The sequence below is a fragment of the Silurus meridionalis genome, chromosome 18 (assembly GCF_014805685.1).
Source record: "Silurus meridionalis isolate SWU-2019-XX chromosome 18, ASM1480568v1, whole genome shotgun sequence".
Classification (NCBI taxonomy): domain Eukaryota; kingdom Metazoa; phylum Chordata; class Actinopteri; order Siluriformes; family Siluridae; genus Silurus; species Silurus meridionalis.
Window position 1 is genome coordinate 7,142,239 of NC_060901.1, and position 19,284 is coordinate 7,161,522.

Here is a 19,284-nt window from a genome sequence, read left to right on the forward strand (position 1 = left end):
AACACCTGGACTTATATGGTTTTTGAGACACATACATGTTCCTTCTGTTTATTTGCAACAAATTAACTTGAAAACACACAAGACATGGACAGTGAATCACTAGAAGACAGTGGATGGATAAGTCCAAGTCCAAAGACCATTTCACTTCACCACCATGCAATTCTGTCTGTACTGCAGCTAATTGGAACCCATTTCACCATACAACAAGACAATGACTTAAATCGTACGTCTAAGCGTTATTTAGAGAGCAGTCAGATTTAGTGTTATTTATCATGTTATGTCCTGTGCAGTCACCAGATCAAACTCCTATTGAACTGCTCCTGGATGAACTTTACAACAAAGTCAGAAAAAAAATATCCAACTAGTGAAAACCACATTCTGCAAGTTTTACAAGAGTCATGGCAAAGTATTTGAGCTAAATGTTTTGAGAGATTAACTGTTCAGATGCCAAGAGTTTATGAAGCAGTTATTCATGCTAAGGGAGAATTTTTCAATGAAAATAAAGTTTAATGTCTGTACATTTATATATTTGTTTAATCAAAGTTAATCTTCATACATTTAAATTACCTAGTTTGTTGCATATGAACAAAAGGAACATGCATGTGTTTTTTAAAAACTATAATGCAGTTGTTGCCAATCTTTTGACAGGCTCTGTATTTTTTGTTTCTGTATAACTTTTGATGTTTTCGTTTAGTAACATGATGAATGCGGAGTGTCTGGTTTTCAGTTTATTAGCTGTATTTCAAAAACTCAAAGTGCCTTTTTTGTGGATGTGCTATGTCAAAAACAACTGTAATTCATTAAGGATAATGGTTGCGATTTAACCATGTTTAAGAGGTAAAAGCATTATTTAAGTTAAGCCCACCTTATGCAAATGAGATTATTTCCTTTAGGCTGTTGTACCATAACGTGTTCCAAATATGAATTAGCTTTACAAGTTTATTTGCTCCTTTTGGTCATAAAGCTATATAATAACAAACATAAATATGTGGAACATTGAACATTTATTTTCTTTCAAAATTCTCTGAAATCTGTTTATTTTAAATTACACAAATTTTGATGTGGGCTTTGATTTATAAATGGTTGGACGGCTAGATGGACAGATGGATGATGAATGATGAAACAAGAAATATTATCACACTATAAGATGGGTCATGCACAATTTAGTCGGCCAAACATGCCCAGTGTAGAGTTCACTAATTCAGCTCACATATCACTTTTTTCTCCCATCATTCATCTCCCCTAGTCTCCCTAGTGGAGTCTATTGAAAAGCTATTATGGCTGTCTGGAGTTTTGCATAGTAATAAGTGCACTAGTGACAGCTTTCAGATGTGGGCAGTGCCTTGCTTATGTGTGTGTGTATGTGTGTGTGTGTGTCCATCCCCCCTGCATTACAGCGAACAGTCCAGACTGGAGAACATACAGAGAGGAAAAGTTTCTCAGTAGGGCAGAGAACTGCTCACGTGTTTTGAATAGCACCGACAGCCAGAGCGCAGCCAAGGAAACCTACAAACACTCCGGACTCAAATCCCCTCTGCTCAGGAGGGACACACACGCACACACACACACACACACACACACACTCACTCACACAGAGATAAAAGCAGTAACCGACAAAAGAGCTCTGGTTTTAAGCTCAACACTCAGAAGTTATTTAGGCTCAACAGAAGAAGGCGCAACAAGGCGGCGTGTCACCTCCAGCATCACCAACTTTTTTGATCTCACAAACTCTGCATCACTGATTAACTACAAAAACCACATAAGATGCAGATCCCATGGACTATCCTTTTGTTAGGTGAGTCTGTTTATTTTTTTTGTTTTTTTAATGCACCATGACAAAGATAAACAGAGAAATTTGTCTAATCAGAAATAAAGCTTGTAAGCTACAAATGTACCTCCCTGGGAACACTTTTGAGTAATTACTATAAATGATCAGAAGCATATATGCTTAAAAATAAAGAAATTGTTTTTAAAAAGTTAATTATTTTTCAGTTAAACACAGCCACTAATATTTTTTCAATAGTGGGATGTCTGATATCATCATTTGACTCAAAGCCTTGAAATTGCGATAGGCCATTTATAGAACCTGTACACAAAGCGATCTGGGAAGTACAACATCTGCAAAACAACATTTTCTGATTTTTTTTTTGGTCTGAAATGGCATGTTGTTTGCTCAAGTAGAAGATAACAGTGTGAGATCTGAGGGTGAAAAGCTGACGGAGGAGTGCTGTTATTCTTTAATTACATGAGTCACACCTGCCACTTCATAGTCATCAAAAAGAGAGAAAAAAAATTACTGAGGCTGAGTGTTTATGTTTCCTGGGCATTGTGGGTCGTCTAAGTCTCGTTGAAATGGTTTGTGAGAGTTTGTGTCCAAATGGCAAATATTTGTAGTATTAATGAAACCAGTAAATCTGTTTGTACTGTCATTATGGTGTCTTAATGGTGTCTGTGAAATGCGTAAAAGTAAATCCGTCTCATTGTCGGGCCAAGGTTATATATCTTGTTGTGATCTCAAAGAAATAATCAGAGATGAATCAGAATAAATTGAAAATTCACAATTTGATGGGAAATGGTTGGATTTGATGGGATGTCAGTTATCTGTTTTCTTCCCATATACATTGTATTGATTGGGTGATTTTGCTTTATTTTTATAAATAAAAATGGGTGATTTTTATTTTTTACACCAGATATTAGACAAATGTTTCCTATTTACCAAAGAAAAACCTCTAACCTCTGGAATCAAAATGGAAGGAGTCTCCAGTGTCAGTGCTTTGTAACAGCATGGGAATGTCTTCAGGACATTTGTGGTTCATTTTTCTCTCAGTGATAGTATCAAGTAACTTGTCTTAAAGATGTTCAACAACTTTTACTGTAACTATAAATGACTAACTTTCAGGGTAGTAATGTCTAGAATTAGGGCACATCTTAGCCATTGATTATTTTCCTATAAGCCTATTTTGCAAAGAATGTGATTCCTTTCCTAAGTGTTAATGTAAGTGCAGTGTTAGTGTAAATGTTATCTCATTAAAAAGGAAAGTGCATTTTTAAATGAGTATATTTTGGTGACTAGAGAGCCGAACCTTACAGCTCTGATCACTTCCTTTTAGACAGATCTGATCAGTTTCAGTTAGAAAACACACGTGAGGCAGTTTAAAACCCGTTCGAGGCAGGGTTACATCTGTGTGGCATCATGCGAAGTGATTCTTAATACACGGGTATGATGGCTATGATATCAGTACCAAAATTCCTTAGGTACAGGCTGCATTACTAAATCAGAGTGTACTAATAAATCTGTCATCCCTTCGTTATCTGCTGGAAAGTTGCAAAATCACGAATATGTCAAGATTCCAGAAAAAATTCAATAAAAATGGGAAAAATGCTCCAACTGGATATGGGTATGTTATGGAAGCTTCTTAGCAGAACTGTCTAGCACAAAGTTTTGTTAAAAGAAAGAACAATAGATGGGAGAGTTACCAGCATCCCTATTTTTTTTTCCAATGAAGGTGTGGCATGGTGCTATATTCTGCTTTCCTACTACTCTGACTGGTCTGAATACTCCCAGTTTCAGAAATGCAGGCCTTGAGTTGAAGGTCACACCTCTCTCACTGACACAAAAGAATGGAGTTTTATGGCATTAAACAGGATGTAGATTTTTTTTTCCCCTTAACAGGAACGTCTTTGAGTCTCCATGTTACTCAGTAATGCAATTAGAATACAGACAAAGGTTTTTGTGGACACCTGCGCATACATGATTAATATGTGGTTTTAAAATATACAATTTCACATTTAATTCTCATTTGCACATTTGAATGAACTCCACTCTTCTGAGGAGATGTTTCATTAGATTGTGTTCATTCAGCCAGAAGGATGTTAGTAAGGTCAGGTACTGATGAGTGGTGAAGAGACCTGATGTTGAGTCAGCTTTCCAGTTCATCCTAAATGTGTTTAATAGGGTTGAGATCAGAGCTTTATAGCAGTCCACTCAAGATCTTCACTTCAGTCCATGTAAACCATATCTTCATGGAGCTCACTTTGTGCACAGGGATATTGTCATGCTGGAGCAGGTTTGTGTCTCCCAGTTTAAGTGAAGGGGAAGATGTAATGCTACCACACCCATAAACAATTGTGTACCTCCAACCCTGTGGTAACAGCCTGAGGAAGAAAAACCTATGGCTGGGAAAAGTCAGGTGTCGTAAAACTTTTGTTCGTTTAGTGTGTCATTGTTCCTTCAAAAAGAAAGAAATGTGAGAATGGTGGATGAGAAATTAAAAGAATAACTAATAGATGATAAATAATAACAGAAACTAACTTGTGTTGTGGACAGTCTGCATCGTTAACTAGTTCTAGTACAAGTAGGGTGTGTTTAGAAATGAGCCAATTTGACCAGCAAATTGTTGCTGTATAAGAGAAATAAAACAATGTCTGTAATCGGTAACATTTTTACCTTTTAAAAAAGTTGAAAATGTCTTTTTTTGTACTGCTACACTTTCTATCATAATGCCTGTAGAGCAAAAGAAGGAGTAGAAGAGTAGGAAGAAAAACATGTGCATGGAGGTGCTGAAATCTTACGTTGAATTCCTTCGGTAGGGCATCTGTCATCCTCTTTTCTCCTCCTTGGCTGTGTTATTATTAATTACTTCTGAGACTGGCACTATCATCAGCTTTCCTGCTCCCTAATTCCTGCAGAGCCACACATGAGTAGCTGAAAAACATTGACAAAAGAAAGAAAGAAAGAAAGAAAGAAAGAAAGAAAGAAAGAAAGAAAGAAAGAAAGAAAGAAAGAAAGAAAGAAGAAAGAGTATTTTCCCCATTATTGTTCCTTATGGTTATTGTCCATATCATTATTGTGAATTTGCACTATATTTGCACAGCAATATAACATTTAAGCCTGAAAATAGAATAGAAAAAAAAAAAAGGAAAAAAGGATAAAACGAGTTTAAACAACTTTTCAGTCAATCTGTAAGTTGAGCAGAGGGAGTGATTTGTACTGATCAGTGTAAGTGCTGATTCTGTATATATTTTTCAAATTTGTATTAAATTCACAGGCGATTTATTTCCATTCATTGTGTATGAAAGTTAGATAGTTGTGAGTCTATATTAAAAATTTACATACATAAAAAACTATTAATGAAATTCAACAACTGCCCTTAGACATCTATTCTAAATTAATTCGGAGTAAAACAATTTCTTTGTAATACTTTTTCCACTTAGAAATTATTTTTAACAACTCAGATATCAGATTTAAAAAAAACGATCACTGTTCAACTTTTTAATGATTAAGATAAAGTGTATCTGTCTAAACTTCCACTACAGGACTCTAATGATGTGTGTGTGTATGTGTGTGTGTGTGAGAGAGAGGCGAGGAATGCGCTCCTAGTCAAGCACACAAACACCCGGCGACCCCGTGCAGCCTTCTTCTAACCTTCTTTGCACCTTCCTCCCTCCTCCCTCCTCCCTCACTATTCTCCTCTTCCTCCTCCCTTCAGCAAAGGAGCTGAGCTGTGACTCAGCCCCATAAAGAACTCCCTCCCTACAGGCCTCTTCAATTAGCCTGAATAGGATGCCGTTGCTGGAAGAAGGATCTCATAGGGAGGGGTGTCGGGGAGGTGGACAGACATATGAGGACCCCAGATGACAGCAGGGAAGCTAGAGTTAGACAACACACAGGGAAAAAAGAGAGACTATTGTGTGCACTAATGCACAGTTACTAGCTGGAAGGCTTGCAGGGTGAAGTGTAGATTATCAATAAAGCACGTCCACACTTATAGATATGTCTACATCCATACAGGGACACTAATAAAAGAAGACAAAAGGATGAATAGCACTGTTTGTGCATTTATGTTATGTTATTATGTGCTATCTATGATTTTGTTAGGATCAAAAATCTCTAAGGAAAAAAGCTAGGACTGTATAAAAGTCTAGAATTTATTTTCATTTTGAAACATCAATATCTAGTTATTATTTTTAATTAAAATTAGATGAATGTTTGCTTCGCTTGGGTGTTTTTTTCTATGATTTTTAAAACATTTTGATGGTTTTCTTGTATAATGGATATCATGAAATAGTTTGGGTGTAAAATAGCATCGTTGCCATTAGAATAGACATGCAAGAAGTGTTTAAACAAGTAGACCATTAAACTACCCCTCTTCCCAAACAACATGTACTAATTACACCTGTCACCCTGGGTGGTCAGAGGAGAGCAATTATTCTACCCATTTGGGAGAGGGGGAAAAATCATGAATAATTAAATGGATACTAGTTAAATCTTAAGTAGAATCAGTTTCTTAAAACATTGGTTGCAATTTGCATTACATGGCAAGTTGAGTTTGTTAAATGATAGCAAGTTGATTAAAATTTAATGTAGGTCGATACTGCTTCCTTTAAGACACATCTTCTGCCTTAAACTGCTGATAAAGCGTTAGCTACTCTCATACGCATACACAAGCTCACAGAAAGATCCCCTGGTTGAATAGCAGTTCTCAAAGACACTCTGACACAATTAGTGTGGCCGCTTGTGCTTCCTTGGCTCCCATCATTGTCTCGATCTCTACAGGAAAGCGAATGTTTTTCTGTTGTGCCACTCAGGCATTAGAATTTTAATTAGAAATATATTAAGCCTTAAAATGCATTTGTATGTAATAATCTTATACAAACAACACCATCAGCAAGACAATATGATATTACATTAATGTGGACAGAAGCACAAGGCAAGTCTTGTTCTGCATTAAAACAAAAAACAAAGCTTCAGTAGAGAAGGTAAAATCACATTCACACTGTAAATAACGATGTGCAGGAGGTTTAAAAGCATTAAGTGCTTCAGAAATAAGAGTTTATTTTATGGCACTGTTGTTATGTTTGTGACCGTCCAGTACCAAGGTCTTCACCCTCACATCCGACATTTATTCTCTTTTAAACCGAATAGCCCTTAGTACGTTTAACACAGGAGCTTTCAGGCTGAATTTACTACGACTATTTATCTGAGTGTGTGGCAGTTTTCTATAACTTCTCATTTATATAATAATGTAGTAAGTAATAATTTAGTAAACTTTCACCACAAACAGACAGTTGCACAAGTTCTGGTAAAACTAAAGACTTGGAGCTGTAAGGAAGCAAAGCTCTATGCGCTGAACTATCATGCCACTAAAATCCTGCTAATGATACATATTACTGCTACTTTGACAGATGCTAAAGACAGGAAATACACATCCAGTTTCAGCAGAGGTCAACAGCAGGCAGGAAGACCCTATGAGAAAAAAAAATCAGAGGGGTCTCACAGACAGAGACAATCCATTCACAGAAAAAAAAGTCTATTTATATTTGTTTGAACTATTATTCGGTTATATATTATTATGTATGAAATTATTATCTATCTATCTATCTATCTATCTATCCATCTATCTATCTATCTATCTATCTATCTATCTATCTATCTATCTATCTATCTATCTATCTATCTATCTATCTATCTCTCTAAATTAAAAGTGTAAATCCATGAAACAAAAAATATATACTGTATGTGTTGCTACTAAAAGACAGACAGACAGACAGACAGACAGACAGACAGACAGACAGATAGACAGACAGACAGACAAACAGATAGATAGATAGATAGATAGATAGATAGATAGATAGATAGATAGATAGATAGATAGATAGATAGATAGATAGATAGATAGATAGAGTGTTACATGAAATAATGCTTTTCCTTGTCTATTATTTAGCAAAACATTATAGTACTATATTTCTCAGGCCTTTCGTGGCAAAGCTGTAGCAGTTAGAGAGAGTTTTTCCAGTTATTGGGCGTGTGGGAAAAACAGCAAAGCGCTAAAGATTAAAAATAAAGAGGGCAGTGCATCTGTTTCCTGTCTTTCATATCTACAGACTTCAGTCACTGAGGCTGTTCCAGAGGCGTGAGCTGCACTTATCAGTGAGAAAGATGACCTGTAGCTGTCAGTGTGACAGTCTTTGCCACAGAGAAACAAAAAGATCACACAGACACAGAAATGAATAGAAAGAGTCTCTGATGAGTCTCAGGTGGGTGACAGGTCTCTACATGGTGTCTCTGCTGATAAGCCCACTACCAGCAGGCATGCAAGATAATGATAGGGGGGTCAATCAGGGCTATCACCGAGAACATGAAGAGAAACTGAAAAGAAAGGCATGTGTGAGAGACATGAGAGTAAAAGAGAGTTGTCACACTTAACCTTAGTTCAGTATTCAGGGTTGCTGAGAGTCATTTGGGGATGTGTTCAGTCTTGTATCATTCAGACAGACATTAAAAGCTGCATATAAATAAACATTCATTTCTATTCATTTTGCTCTTCAGCTCAGGATGGAAGAGGTGTGGGAGAATACCACGGAAAAACACTGATATTATAGTTCTCATATCATGAATACAAACGCTAAAGTGGATTGGATATAACTTAAACTTCATGTCTAAAGTTAAAATAGCCAGAAGTTCTTAATTCTAAGTGTAATATGTTTTTTGGAGACATTTTATTTTGTTTAGAGCTACATTATATGGACAAATGTATTGGGACACCCGACTTTCCCAGCCAAATGTGGTTCTTTCCCAAACTGTTATCGCAAAGCTAAACACACACAATTGCATCAGGTGTCTTTGGATGCAGTAGCATGAAATTTCCCCTTAACTTGAACTAGGAGACCCAAACCTGTTCCAGCATGACAATGCCCTGTGCACAATGCAAACTCCATGAAGATATGCTTTGCATTGGTTGGTCCTGCTATAGAGCTCTGACCTCAACCCTACTGAACACCTGTGGGATGAATTGGAACGCTGACTGCACCCCAGGCCTCCTCATCTCACCCACATCAGTACCTGACTTTACCAACACCCTCATGTCTAAATGAGCACAAATCTCCACAAGCACACTCCAAAATGTAGTGGACCATCTTCCCAGAAGAGTGAAGAGAATTACAAGAGCAAATTGGGACTAAATGTGGAATACGATGCTCAAAAAGCACATATCATACTTATGACCCAATTTTGGCAATATAGTCTTTTTTCACCCAAATTTACCATAAAACACTAAGAAAATATGGAAATAAATCAGCTTGTGTTGATGCTCCATTAGAAAAAGAAACAGTGTGCCTTGAGTTTACTTTACTGTTTGTAAATCATAATGCTGTTATAAGAAAAATTTTACAAATATTACCAAATGTTTAATTGAATTAATGTTAAATTGTAGAGCGGTGTTAACAATAAGCATTGTCTCAAAGCAGCTTTACAGAGATAAAGAGGTTGTAAAGTTGTATAAAAGAATGTATTATTTTAGTGCTTATAAGTCTGTTCCTTATAATTGTAAAAGTTTATCCTTAATGAGCAATCTAGTGGTGTCTGTGGTCAGGAAAAACTCCCTGAGATGACATGAGGAAGAAACCTTGAGACAGTTGCATCATTGTTGGGGTGTACTGTTTAATAATAGGCGCTTAAATGCAGGACTGTTCATGCAACCTGTGGCTATTGTAGTAGACTGTTTATATTAATTACAGTTCAAATTCATTCTCAACGTTCTTGAATTGCTCATTAACTTCATGGATCTTTAGGGTGTTAATGTGGAACCATCCCCATCTGCACAGAGTGGCCTCCAATTTATGAGAACTCCTTCCATTAACAATGAATTTAACAAAAAATCAATAATATGATGTCAAGAAATGAAAATGGAAACACTGCTGAAGTATTAAAGGTAAAAAATCATGTGAGGAAATGCTGTTTTTAGAAATAAATGAACTTCGGGGTTGCAATGGTGACTGTTACCACCCCAATATTATTTATTTTTTCAATGGTTGCATGACCTTATGCCACAGCAATTTACTATTTTATTTTATTTAACAATCAAACAAATCAAATCATTATCGATTTACATCAATGATTTTTGAACCCCTTAATATTTACAGTTTGATTGTGTAGCACATCTGAGAAAAAGATCAAATCTCTGATAATGAGTTGTTACAATAAAAATAACAGTCTTATTAATATACACCTGTGAATTATAATTAAGAGTAAACATAACTATCAATGGATAAAAATGTGGCACGGTATAAGAGGGATAAAACACTGTTTTTGAAAAGTAATGAACTTTGAGATGGTGATGGCTCGGGCACTTCCTGTCACTCGGCTCGGTCATTGATTATTTTTTTAACAATAACACATCCTGGTGACTTTTATTTTATATCTGGTTCTGCTTGTACTGTAGGATAAAAATTATAATAATAAAGTGGAAAAGAAAAGACAGTCAATCAGCCAGAATGATGTTATTGCACAACCTTTTCATCAAGCCTGAAAATGGTTCGTCTATAGGGACTTAGGGAAATCATGCAATAGTGTTTTTTATTACTTACATATAAAAACATAATTAATATTATAACAATCGGCTTTTCCTGTGCTGCGTATTATAGACTTGTAGACAATGTCTATACATTGTCTTTGTACACACAGCAATAAGAGTCATGCTATGTGTTTAAAAGATGAGGAAATGGCATTCATCTCAGTCTCTTGGGGCTGCTCACCATTGTTAAGTCCTCTTCACTAAGTGTAGGTGTGTTACTTCCTAGCTTTATTGTTTTACTCCTGCAATCTATAAATAGAGACGACTCCTAATAAAGCACAAATGCTAGAATAATGGAGGTTAAAAAAAAAAAAAGATAGGCCAAGGTTTTTAAACGCTATTGAAGTCCAAAAGCGAACAGCACACCAACAATGCTGCTGCTCTTACAACCTATGATAATGTGAAGCTGTTTTTAAATATAATTTCCTTCAAAAACAGAATGGGTGGAGATCACAGTGAATTCTGACCCACCCACATAATGTGTGAATGGATTTTTTTTTTTTTTTTTAAAAAGTTGAAAACAATCGAAAAGGAACAGGAAGTTCATGAACACTCTGGTCAAGTATAAAACTGTGAAAAGAAAAAATAAAAAACCCACAATTTAGCGACTGTGGACCGTAGCACTTATTTTTATAATACAGAAATCTAATGGCATACTTATGAATTTAAACAACATGGATTTCTCTAGCTCTGGAAAAACATGAAATAAAATGTATTGAAAATGTTTTCATACATCTCTTTAGTACGATGGAACTAATACGGTTGGATGTTTTCAGTTTTCCATGATGCTATTGCAGTTCAGCAAAACCATGTGATTCGTCTTAACACTTACAGTCTTGATAACAGCCATAAACATTCCGTCGTTCCATCTTCATCATCTAAGTGAAACCACAAAATGTTCAACAAAACGTAATGATCACATAAAACACCAAAGAGCGTCAAAGCACCGACACTGGAGGCTTCTTACAAATATGCTAATCATATGAAACGCCACGCTAAGATCAAAGGTTCAGTTAAAGAGAATTAAGCAGCAATAAGTAGTAAAACCGACCACCATCAACACTACAAATATTTGGTTTACCGTTCCATTTTCTTTTTAGCTGAACAATTTGACACCCTAACTTTTAATTCAACACAAAGAAGTCAATCTGGCAAGGACCTCAGACCAAAATAGCTTTCCTAGCTTCATATCAGTGACAACAATATAGCAGAACTCTACAAATATATGTATGGTAACAAATTACCCTGTGTTTATGTGTCCATTAATGATGGTTTGTTTTTCATAGGTTTTCTCCTCCATGATGTGGATGGTGAAAAACCTACAACAATAGCGTATAAGACAGCTGTCAGCAGCATGCCAACTAAATCAACAACTGTATCATCTGTATCTACATTGCTTACAAGTTCAACACCAGTTAACAGTATATTACCAATTTCAACAAAACTTCCACTTTCTGAAAGCAGTACTATAGGACTGGCCAGTACTCAACTCACCCAAACCACAAATAAAGTTACATCTCCTAATACTTCCCAAAATGTGAGAAATAATTCAGCAAATCCTGAAAAAGCCACCACCACCAATATCTCACCATACTCTACAAAAAAAAGTGAGCCAACAGAATTGACTTCAACTAAGGAAACTACAACTAATCCAACTTCCAACAGCGCTACGGCTCATTCTTCAATTTCACCCACCACCCTTGCTCCACCCTTCCATAGTCCTGCTAACATTTCAAAAACACCTCCCACTGATTCTAATACAACTAGTTCTACTGCTAGTTCTCCCAATATAACTACCCCTACCACTCTTTCTCCTAATATAACTACACCTACTGCTGGTTCTCCCAATATAACTACCCCTACTGCTGGTTCTCCCAATATAACTACCCCTACTGCTGGTTCTCTCAATATAACTACCCCTACTGCTGGTTCTCCCAATATAACTACCCCTACTGCAGGTTCTCCCAATATAACTACCCCTGCTGCAGGTTCTCCCAATATAACTACCCCTGCTGCAGGTTCTCCCAATATAACTACCCCTGCTGCAGGTTCTCCCAATATAACTACCCCTACTGCAGGTTCTCCCAATATAACTACCCCTACTGCTGGTCATTTAAATACACCCACTGCTACTTTAACACCTGAAATCTCTACACAAAAGAGTACAATCGGTAAGAATTTCTGCAGTTTTTACACAATAGTTCATTCCAGTCCATTGATCTGATTAGTCGAGTGTCTTATATTTATATTTATACACTTATATTAAGAACAACTGCACAGTCTGTGTTTGTCACCTAAATTTCCCTTTCCTTGCATTTTTTTGTGGAAAGGATAAACCCTTTTTTTTAAATCCATACTTGTATTCTCACCCTTATTGCACCAATTTACTGCACAGAACCTCTTTTTGTCTTGATATCGTTATATTGGATATATTGGATCTTCTATGGAAGTTTCTCATGTGAATATTTACCTGTTTTTTGGCTATATGTTCTTTCTGTATGAGTTTCTCTTGATTACAAATTATAAATGAATCATTAAAAAAGGAACAGTTACATAAGGAAAGGTCAGATTTTGCTCTAGGTGACTTCACAAATCTATGCAGTTGAATACTTTGTGTATAGTATTTCCCTGAAATGATATTTTTTTCTGTCAAAGTAGATCACTAAAAATGTGGGTATAATTTAGTAAAATTTGATGTGGAAAAATTCAATTCAATTCTATACAAGATGAAATGTCTGTGGACTAAATGTTAAAATTCATATTTTTCCCACATCCTTTTCATCAGGATTTAATCTCCAAAGTACCCCAGCAGAAAAAATATCCAAAACAGAAAAAAACTTCAATGTAAGATTTTCAATTTGAAATTTAATCATTTTTTGAAAATGTTTTGATTCTTACTGCTTCATACAGATTATGAAATGTATTTATTTTTTTCTCCCCTTGCAGGTGACTGTATCTGCAAACAAGAATGGGGTAGGAGCAGCTTTTTAGCTTTCAATCAGCAAATAGGAAATGTATTTTCGAGTAGCTATTTTTTTGGGAGTTTGGTTTGATTTTAACACCAAGAATCTTTTAAGTCATTATGGTGCTGAGTGTTATTCAGAAAGACCTGTGTGTGTGAGGCATTCATTCCATTTTGGCAAAATTTCATTGCAGCTGAATTTAAATGAAAACTACTGTCCTAAGTAAAAGATTTTTTTAAAAGAGGCCTCGGCCTATCCTCCATGTTTGTATACATTTTTTCTCTGGGATAACCCAGTGCTCAAATTGAGGGTGGCTGGGAGGATCCGGGACCCCTTATGACAAATAAAAATTTCAAGCACTGGGATAACCACAGGGTTTACTATATTGGTTCAACAATTGATTTTGTGTCCGAGAATTATCTTTGTTAATTTGGTATATTAGGGTTGCAAAATTCCAGGAATTTTAAAGACTGGAAACTTTCTAAAGGAATTACCAGGAATATATGGGAATTAATGGAAATAAACTTCAAATTTACAAAATTGCAGGTTAGCCAATAACAGGGAACTTATATGAAGTTGAGAAAAAAAACTAATCCTGCAGGATAATTATGGTTAAAACAACAAGCAGTTATGCAGTTTTAATTTCTACCCTTCACATTCATTAATTGCATGGGTTACCTGGTGGTCTAGTGGTTAGGATGCGGCACTCTCACCGCTGCGGCCAGGATTCAATCCCCGATCAGGGAACAAACCCCAGCCATTAGGGTTGCACAAGCCAGTGCTCTCTTAGTGCTGGTCCCAAGCCCGGATAAATAGGGAGGGTTGCGTTAGGAAGGGCATCCAGCGTAAAACGTATGCCAAATAAAACATGCAGATGATTAATACGGACCATCCGCTGTGGCGACCCCTAACGGGAGAAGCTGAAAGAAAATATATATATATTCATCAATTGCATGTACACAGCAGGGTTACTGAGACCATAAACCTCTACATGCACAACACAGATATTTCTTGAATCCTAGACACAAAATAACACCAACAAAACTGTCCATCTTCATGGAAATTACATAAAAATGACATCAATATAAGTTTAAAACTTGTTTGTGCTGTGTGTAAGCATATTGTGCAAAAAAATTGAACTTACAATTAAATCAAAGTAAAAAATGTCATTTTTATTTAAATCTATATTAGTTTGCATGCATGTCAGCTTATGACCAAACAAAATGTGTATATTTGTATATGAGTTTATATACATTTATCCAAATTTCACAGTAATTTCCATAAACTCCTGGTAAGTGTCCAAATTGGAAATCTTTCCAAATTCTCCAGATGAAGTTCCCATGGAAAGTTTTCAGAAAGTTCAATACATTATTAAAAGATTATTGTATGATGCACATATTCAAAAAACCATCTGCAACCAGGAAAAACTGTTTGCTTAAAGGGCTGTGATATCTCTCGACCTGACCGTATGCACCTATTTACAGAAATACCTCGAGAGCATGTGTGCAAGACTCATGGAGGTGGTCAATGCAACTATTAACTGCACCATGGTTGGAACAGAGACCGGTGGAAATTATAAGTTTAAATCTTTACACATATTCAGTGAGGATATAAAATTTTTTTCTCATTTATATCAAATTCACCTTTATGTACAATTCTTCACATTCTGAGCGATCTAATGTTTCTGTGTGTGTATTTGATCCACCAGTGCTGACAGAAACGCAGAAAGATAAAGATTCTTCGAAAGACAATGTAAGACACATGATTGTGATTATGATCTAAATATAATGGTGTTTCAAGAACTTGAAGAAAATCGTCACTTTTCTCTCTGTAGACAAAAGATAGGCGAAACATGCTGATCGCTGTTGGGGCTTCATGCGGTGCGCTGATGTTCATCCTGTTCGCGTTCGGGATCTATTGCAACTGCCATCGCTTATCCTACAGGAAGAACCAGGTAACACTCAGAGTTAAAATTCCTCTTTCCTACAGAGCATCTGTTTAAAGATGAAAATATAGTGCTGGTGCGGTGGGACGGGGTGTTGGGCTTAATAATGTATAAACACTATATGGACAAAAGTATTGAGACACCCTGATTTTCCCAGCCATATGTGCAACCAGATTGCTAACACAAAGCTGGAGGCACACAATTGTCTTTGGAGGTGGTAGCATTACATTTTCCCTTCTTAGGAGATCTAGGAGACCCAAACCTGATCCAACATAACATGCCTGTGTTCAAAAAAGCTCAATGAAGATATGGTTTATATGGGTTAGAGTGGAAGAGCTTGATCCTGCTATAGAGCTCTGACTTCATCCGTATTAAATATCTTTGGGGGGAATTGGAACACTGACTGTATCGCAGGCATCCTCACTTGAACTACATCAGTCAGTACCTGACTTTAGAAGTGTCTGAATGAGCAGAAATCTCCACAAGCACTCCAAAATCTAACATCCCTGATAAGTGGAGCTCATTAGAACAGCAAATGAGAACTAAATGTGGAATGTGATGCTCAAAAAGCAACTACTAATCTTACAGTCAGGTGCCCACAAACTTTTGTCCATCTAGTGGACATGCAACACATTTATTTAATGTCTACAAAAAAAAAAAAAAACACCTTTTAATCGCCAATGTCCATGACGTCTCCACAGCAACATCTGACTGAAGAGCTGCAGACGGTGGAGAACGGCTACCACGACAACCCCACGCTGGAGGTAATGGAGGTGCAGCCGGAGATGCAGGAGAAGAAGTTGTCGCTAAACGGAGAGTTTAACGACAGCTGGATTGTTCCCTACGACAACCTCTGCAAGGACATACCTGACGAGGAGGACACACATCTGTAAAGTGTGCAAAGCCCATCAGCTCCCCAATCTCATATCTTACAAACTAGAACGTGTGAAGATTCCAAATGGCCAAAAAAGCAAAAGGACTACAGGGTCCCCTTTTTATTGTCTATTAAACCAGCATTATTGCTGTCGAAGGGCACAAGCCATAAGGAGAAATATTTAACAAATCTTGGAGGGAAACGTTGAGTTGAGATGTTCAGAGATTTGGATTTGGTGTGATTTTTCACACAAAAACATTTCTCATTTAGAACACTGGAGAAATGTACAGTACTGCACCTGTATATAGTGTTTTGTTTGTTTTGTAGTGTGTGTAGAACAGTATTTTGACCACTAGTATTCATTTTTACAAGACCAAAGGATAAATGTTGCTCATCCTGGTTCTACACTGCACACACCTTATTTACAGACTTGCTTCCAAGATATTTCCTCATAATTTTATTCTGATTACATAATTACCAATTACCAGAAGTGCAAAAAAAAAAAAAATACCCAGCAAACATTTCATTATGAACCTATTAAATGTATTTCAGTACCAAACTGCTGAAATATAAAGGTGTAAATAATAACGCAAGTCATTGACCAAAGCGCTTCCTAAGAGCGGACGATAGTTTTTGACCTGGAACACATTAGATTTATTATCTAAATTGAAATTGCAATATAAAAGTTGATTCACTGAAATCTTAATGTTTAAATTAATTCTTCAAAACATTGATGTAGAAATGCTCCAAAGCCTTTTTTCTTTCCCCTCACATCCTTCTATGTAAATATTTATACAGTCTTTAAGTGTCTATGATTTAGGTCTTTAATGTCCATTATATTATTTTGTATGTATTTTATATTCTGTTAGAACTTTGCCTTTCTCAGGAAGGCAAAAAAAAAACAAACAGGAGTCTGACACACTGGAAAAAAAAAACAAAATCACTGCTGTTACATTGCCTTTTTTTTTTTTTTTTTTTGCCAGTCCATTATTCTGACAAAAAAATTAAATGCTTATATAAAATAAAATGTTATTTCAAAAAACATCCATTCATTAAAATGTGCTTAATATGCAAGGACAAAAAAAAGAGTCTGTTTTTAGAAAACCTGAACAAAATACAATCTTTATTCGTTATGTACATTACATACAATGCGTTTGTTTTTTGTTGTTTTTTTCTCTACACATTCATGTCTGCCACAGTGTAGTGTTCACATATTCCGATATCCTCACTCGGAGATAAGAGCGGAGGAAAAGTGAGATGTTTTTTTTTTCAAGAGGAAAAAATGACTTGAGAGAGGGGAAAAAAAAAAAAGAAAAGAAAAAAAAAAGTCCAAGCGAAAGCATTTTCTAAAAAGGTGCTCCCATTGTGTTTTTCCTCTTTTACATGTTTCACAATCCACATGTGGAACCTTCTACCTTGTCCCAGAACCCAAAATTATAAATGACTCATGCAGCAGCTCGAACTGCACTCAAGCTCAGGAAACACACAATTGGGGAATTAATTGATAAAATGGAGGCTATTGATGGGAATAAATGTAACGCATACACTTTAAAATCGGCTTGTCAATGTAATTAAACCGATTAAATGCAGGGTCTTTAAAAAGGTAATGCTGGAAGGAAGATATGTAGAACAGGTTAAGACAAGAACCCAGTTAAGAATGTGTTTCTTGTTTGATTTGATTTTGTACAGATGTGCACACGTGATAAACTTTGACGTGCACGTTTTATTAATATAACCTCCAATAAGCATTAGGAGAGAATAAGCCAGTTTCAACACTGTTTTGAACTAATTGTTAAACTAATAAAGCCAACACGATGATGTGCCAATATATTATGCTTTCAGTGGGGAAAAACCTTCAAAATCAGGTCATTAGTAATACTTCAGTAGGAGATCTTTTATATACACACACACATTTATACACGGTTATATTTACACACTACATTAAACGGAAGACGACCTCCAAGTAACATTCCAACATGTTCAGTAGTGCAGCCACAGACATACGGTATCAGGTACCTTGATTTCCGAGACTCGGGGGAACAAGCGCAAGCTTTCACGCTGACACACACACACACACACACACGGACCATAAGGAGACAAATGACACTTTCTGAAAGTCTCAAATGAGGCTCAGTGGACAATTTCACACTGCAGTTATTTGCATCACCAATCCGATAACGTTCTCTATCGTTATTCAGTTATTCGAGACGGCTTAGGTGAGAAATTAATTCTATTAATTACTTTTAGGCAGAAATAAAGATACAACTATGGCACAAATGAAAGGGAAATCTTTTTTGTTTGTTTTTGTTTTTTAGTACCAGTGAGCAGAGACCTTCACCTGAAGCATGACGATCGAATTCTATCAATACAACGTGCTGAATACTCATGATGTGTGTAGTCAAAAAATGAACAGAAGCAAACAAGCACACATTCACACAAATCTGTAAGCTGAGAAACCAAAAGTGTAAACTTGCCGTCTCACACCTTCGTTTGGCAAAACCAAGCAGAATTCAAAATGGTGCAAATTAAAGCCTACATTTAATAAACCACTTACTTCAAACAGCATATTGAGTGAGAGGTTTAAAGGGCCAGACAACTACCATGGCAGTCGTCTCTAATGCACCCTGTACTATAGTGAGCATTACACCTTCATAAACTGAAATTCAGATTAACGCTGAGCTAGACCCGACTGGAATAAAAGAGGAAAAACAAAGCGAGTCTTGGATTTGTGGATTTGATCTTCCTCAGATACCTTCGAAGAGGAAAGATAAATGGACACAAGTGCTGCAGACACTTCAGGGCCTATTTCTTCAGATACGGGGTGAATAAAGTAAATGTTACTGTAAGCACGAATGCATTTTGGATAAATTACCATCAAGGGGTAGTTCAAAAGACCTTCTTGCTTGTGAAGGAATGACATTTGGTCAGCATAGCGATTCGGAAATGTATGTAGAAAAATAACTTCTGTCTTCAGGGGGAGAGTCTTAGTGGCATTAAGTGTGATGGAGAGCACTCAGTGGGTGTGGCTACAGGGTAATGAGGTCTACGAGGTTACCCTTGGGTGGGGTCATGTTGTCAGGGAAGAAGTTTACTAGTGTGTCAAAAAGCTGCGTGCGCTGGGCGTACGTCTGATCTACGTCTGAAAAACCT

General features: G+C 36.4%; 2 protein-coding genes across 2 annotated transcripts in view; one reads left to right on the forward strand and one right to left on the reverse strand.

The window, feature by feature from the left end:
- Nucleotides 1–1,396: 1,396 nt before the first annotated feature.
- Nucleotides 1,397–17,420, forward strand: podxl (podocalyxin-like). Its single transcript, XM_046872489.1, has 8 exons — nucleotides 1,397–1,795; nucleotides 11,639–12,523; nucleotides 13,138–13,196; nucleotides 13,299–13,325; nucleotides 14,800–14,917; nucleotides 15,024–15,067; nucleotides 15,150–15,269; nucleotides 15,962–17,420. The coding sequence occupies exons 1-8, from the start codon at nucleotides 1,765–1,767 to the stop codon at nucleotides 16,151–16,153; spliced, it is 1,476 nt and encodes a 491-aa protein (XP_046728445.1). The 5' UTR covers nucleotides 1,397–1,764; the 3' UTR covers nucleotides 16,154–17,420.
- The window catches only part of mkln1 (muskelin 1, intracellular mediator containing kelch motifs), a 29,023-nt gene continuing 26,966 nt past the window's right edge, over nucleotides 17,228–19,284 (reverse strand). The window contains exon 18 of the mRNA XM_046872487.1: nucleotides 17,228–19,282. Coding sequence (XP_046728443.1) covers nucleotides 19,161–19,282 — 122 coding nt within the window. The 3' untranslated portion in view covers nucleotides 17,228–19,160. The remainder of the gene's footprint in view (nucleotides 19,283–19,284) is intronic.

Bases quoted from the DNA above. Each gene is read 5' to 3' on its own strand.
- podxl (XM_046872489.1), top strand. From the start codon at position 1,765: ATGCAGATCCCATGGACTATCCTTTTGTTAG. The intron at 14,918-15,023 runs GTGAGGATATAA...TTGATCCACCAG, and splicing joins TAAATCTTTACACATATTCA to TGCTGACAGAAACGCAGAAA. The intron at 15,270-15,961 runs GTAACACTCAGA...ACGTCTCCACAG, and splicing joins TATCCTACAGGAAGAACCAG to CAACATCTGACTGAAGAGCT.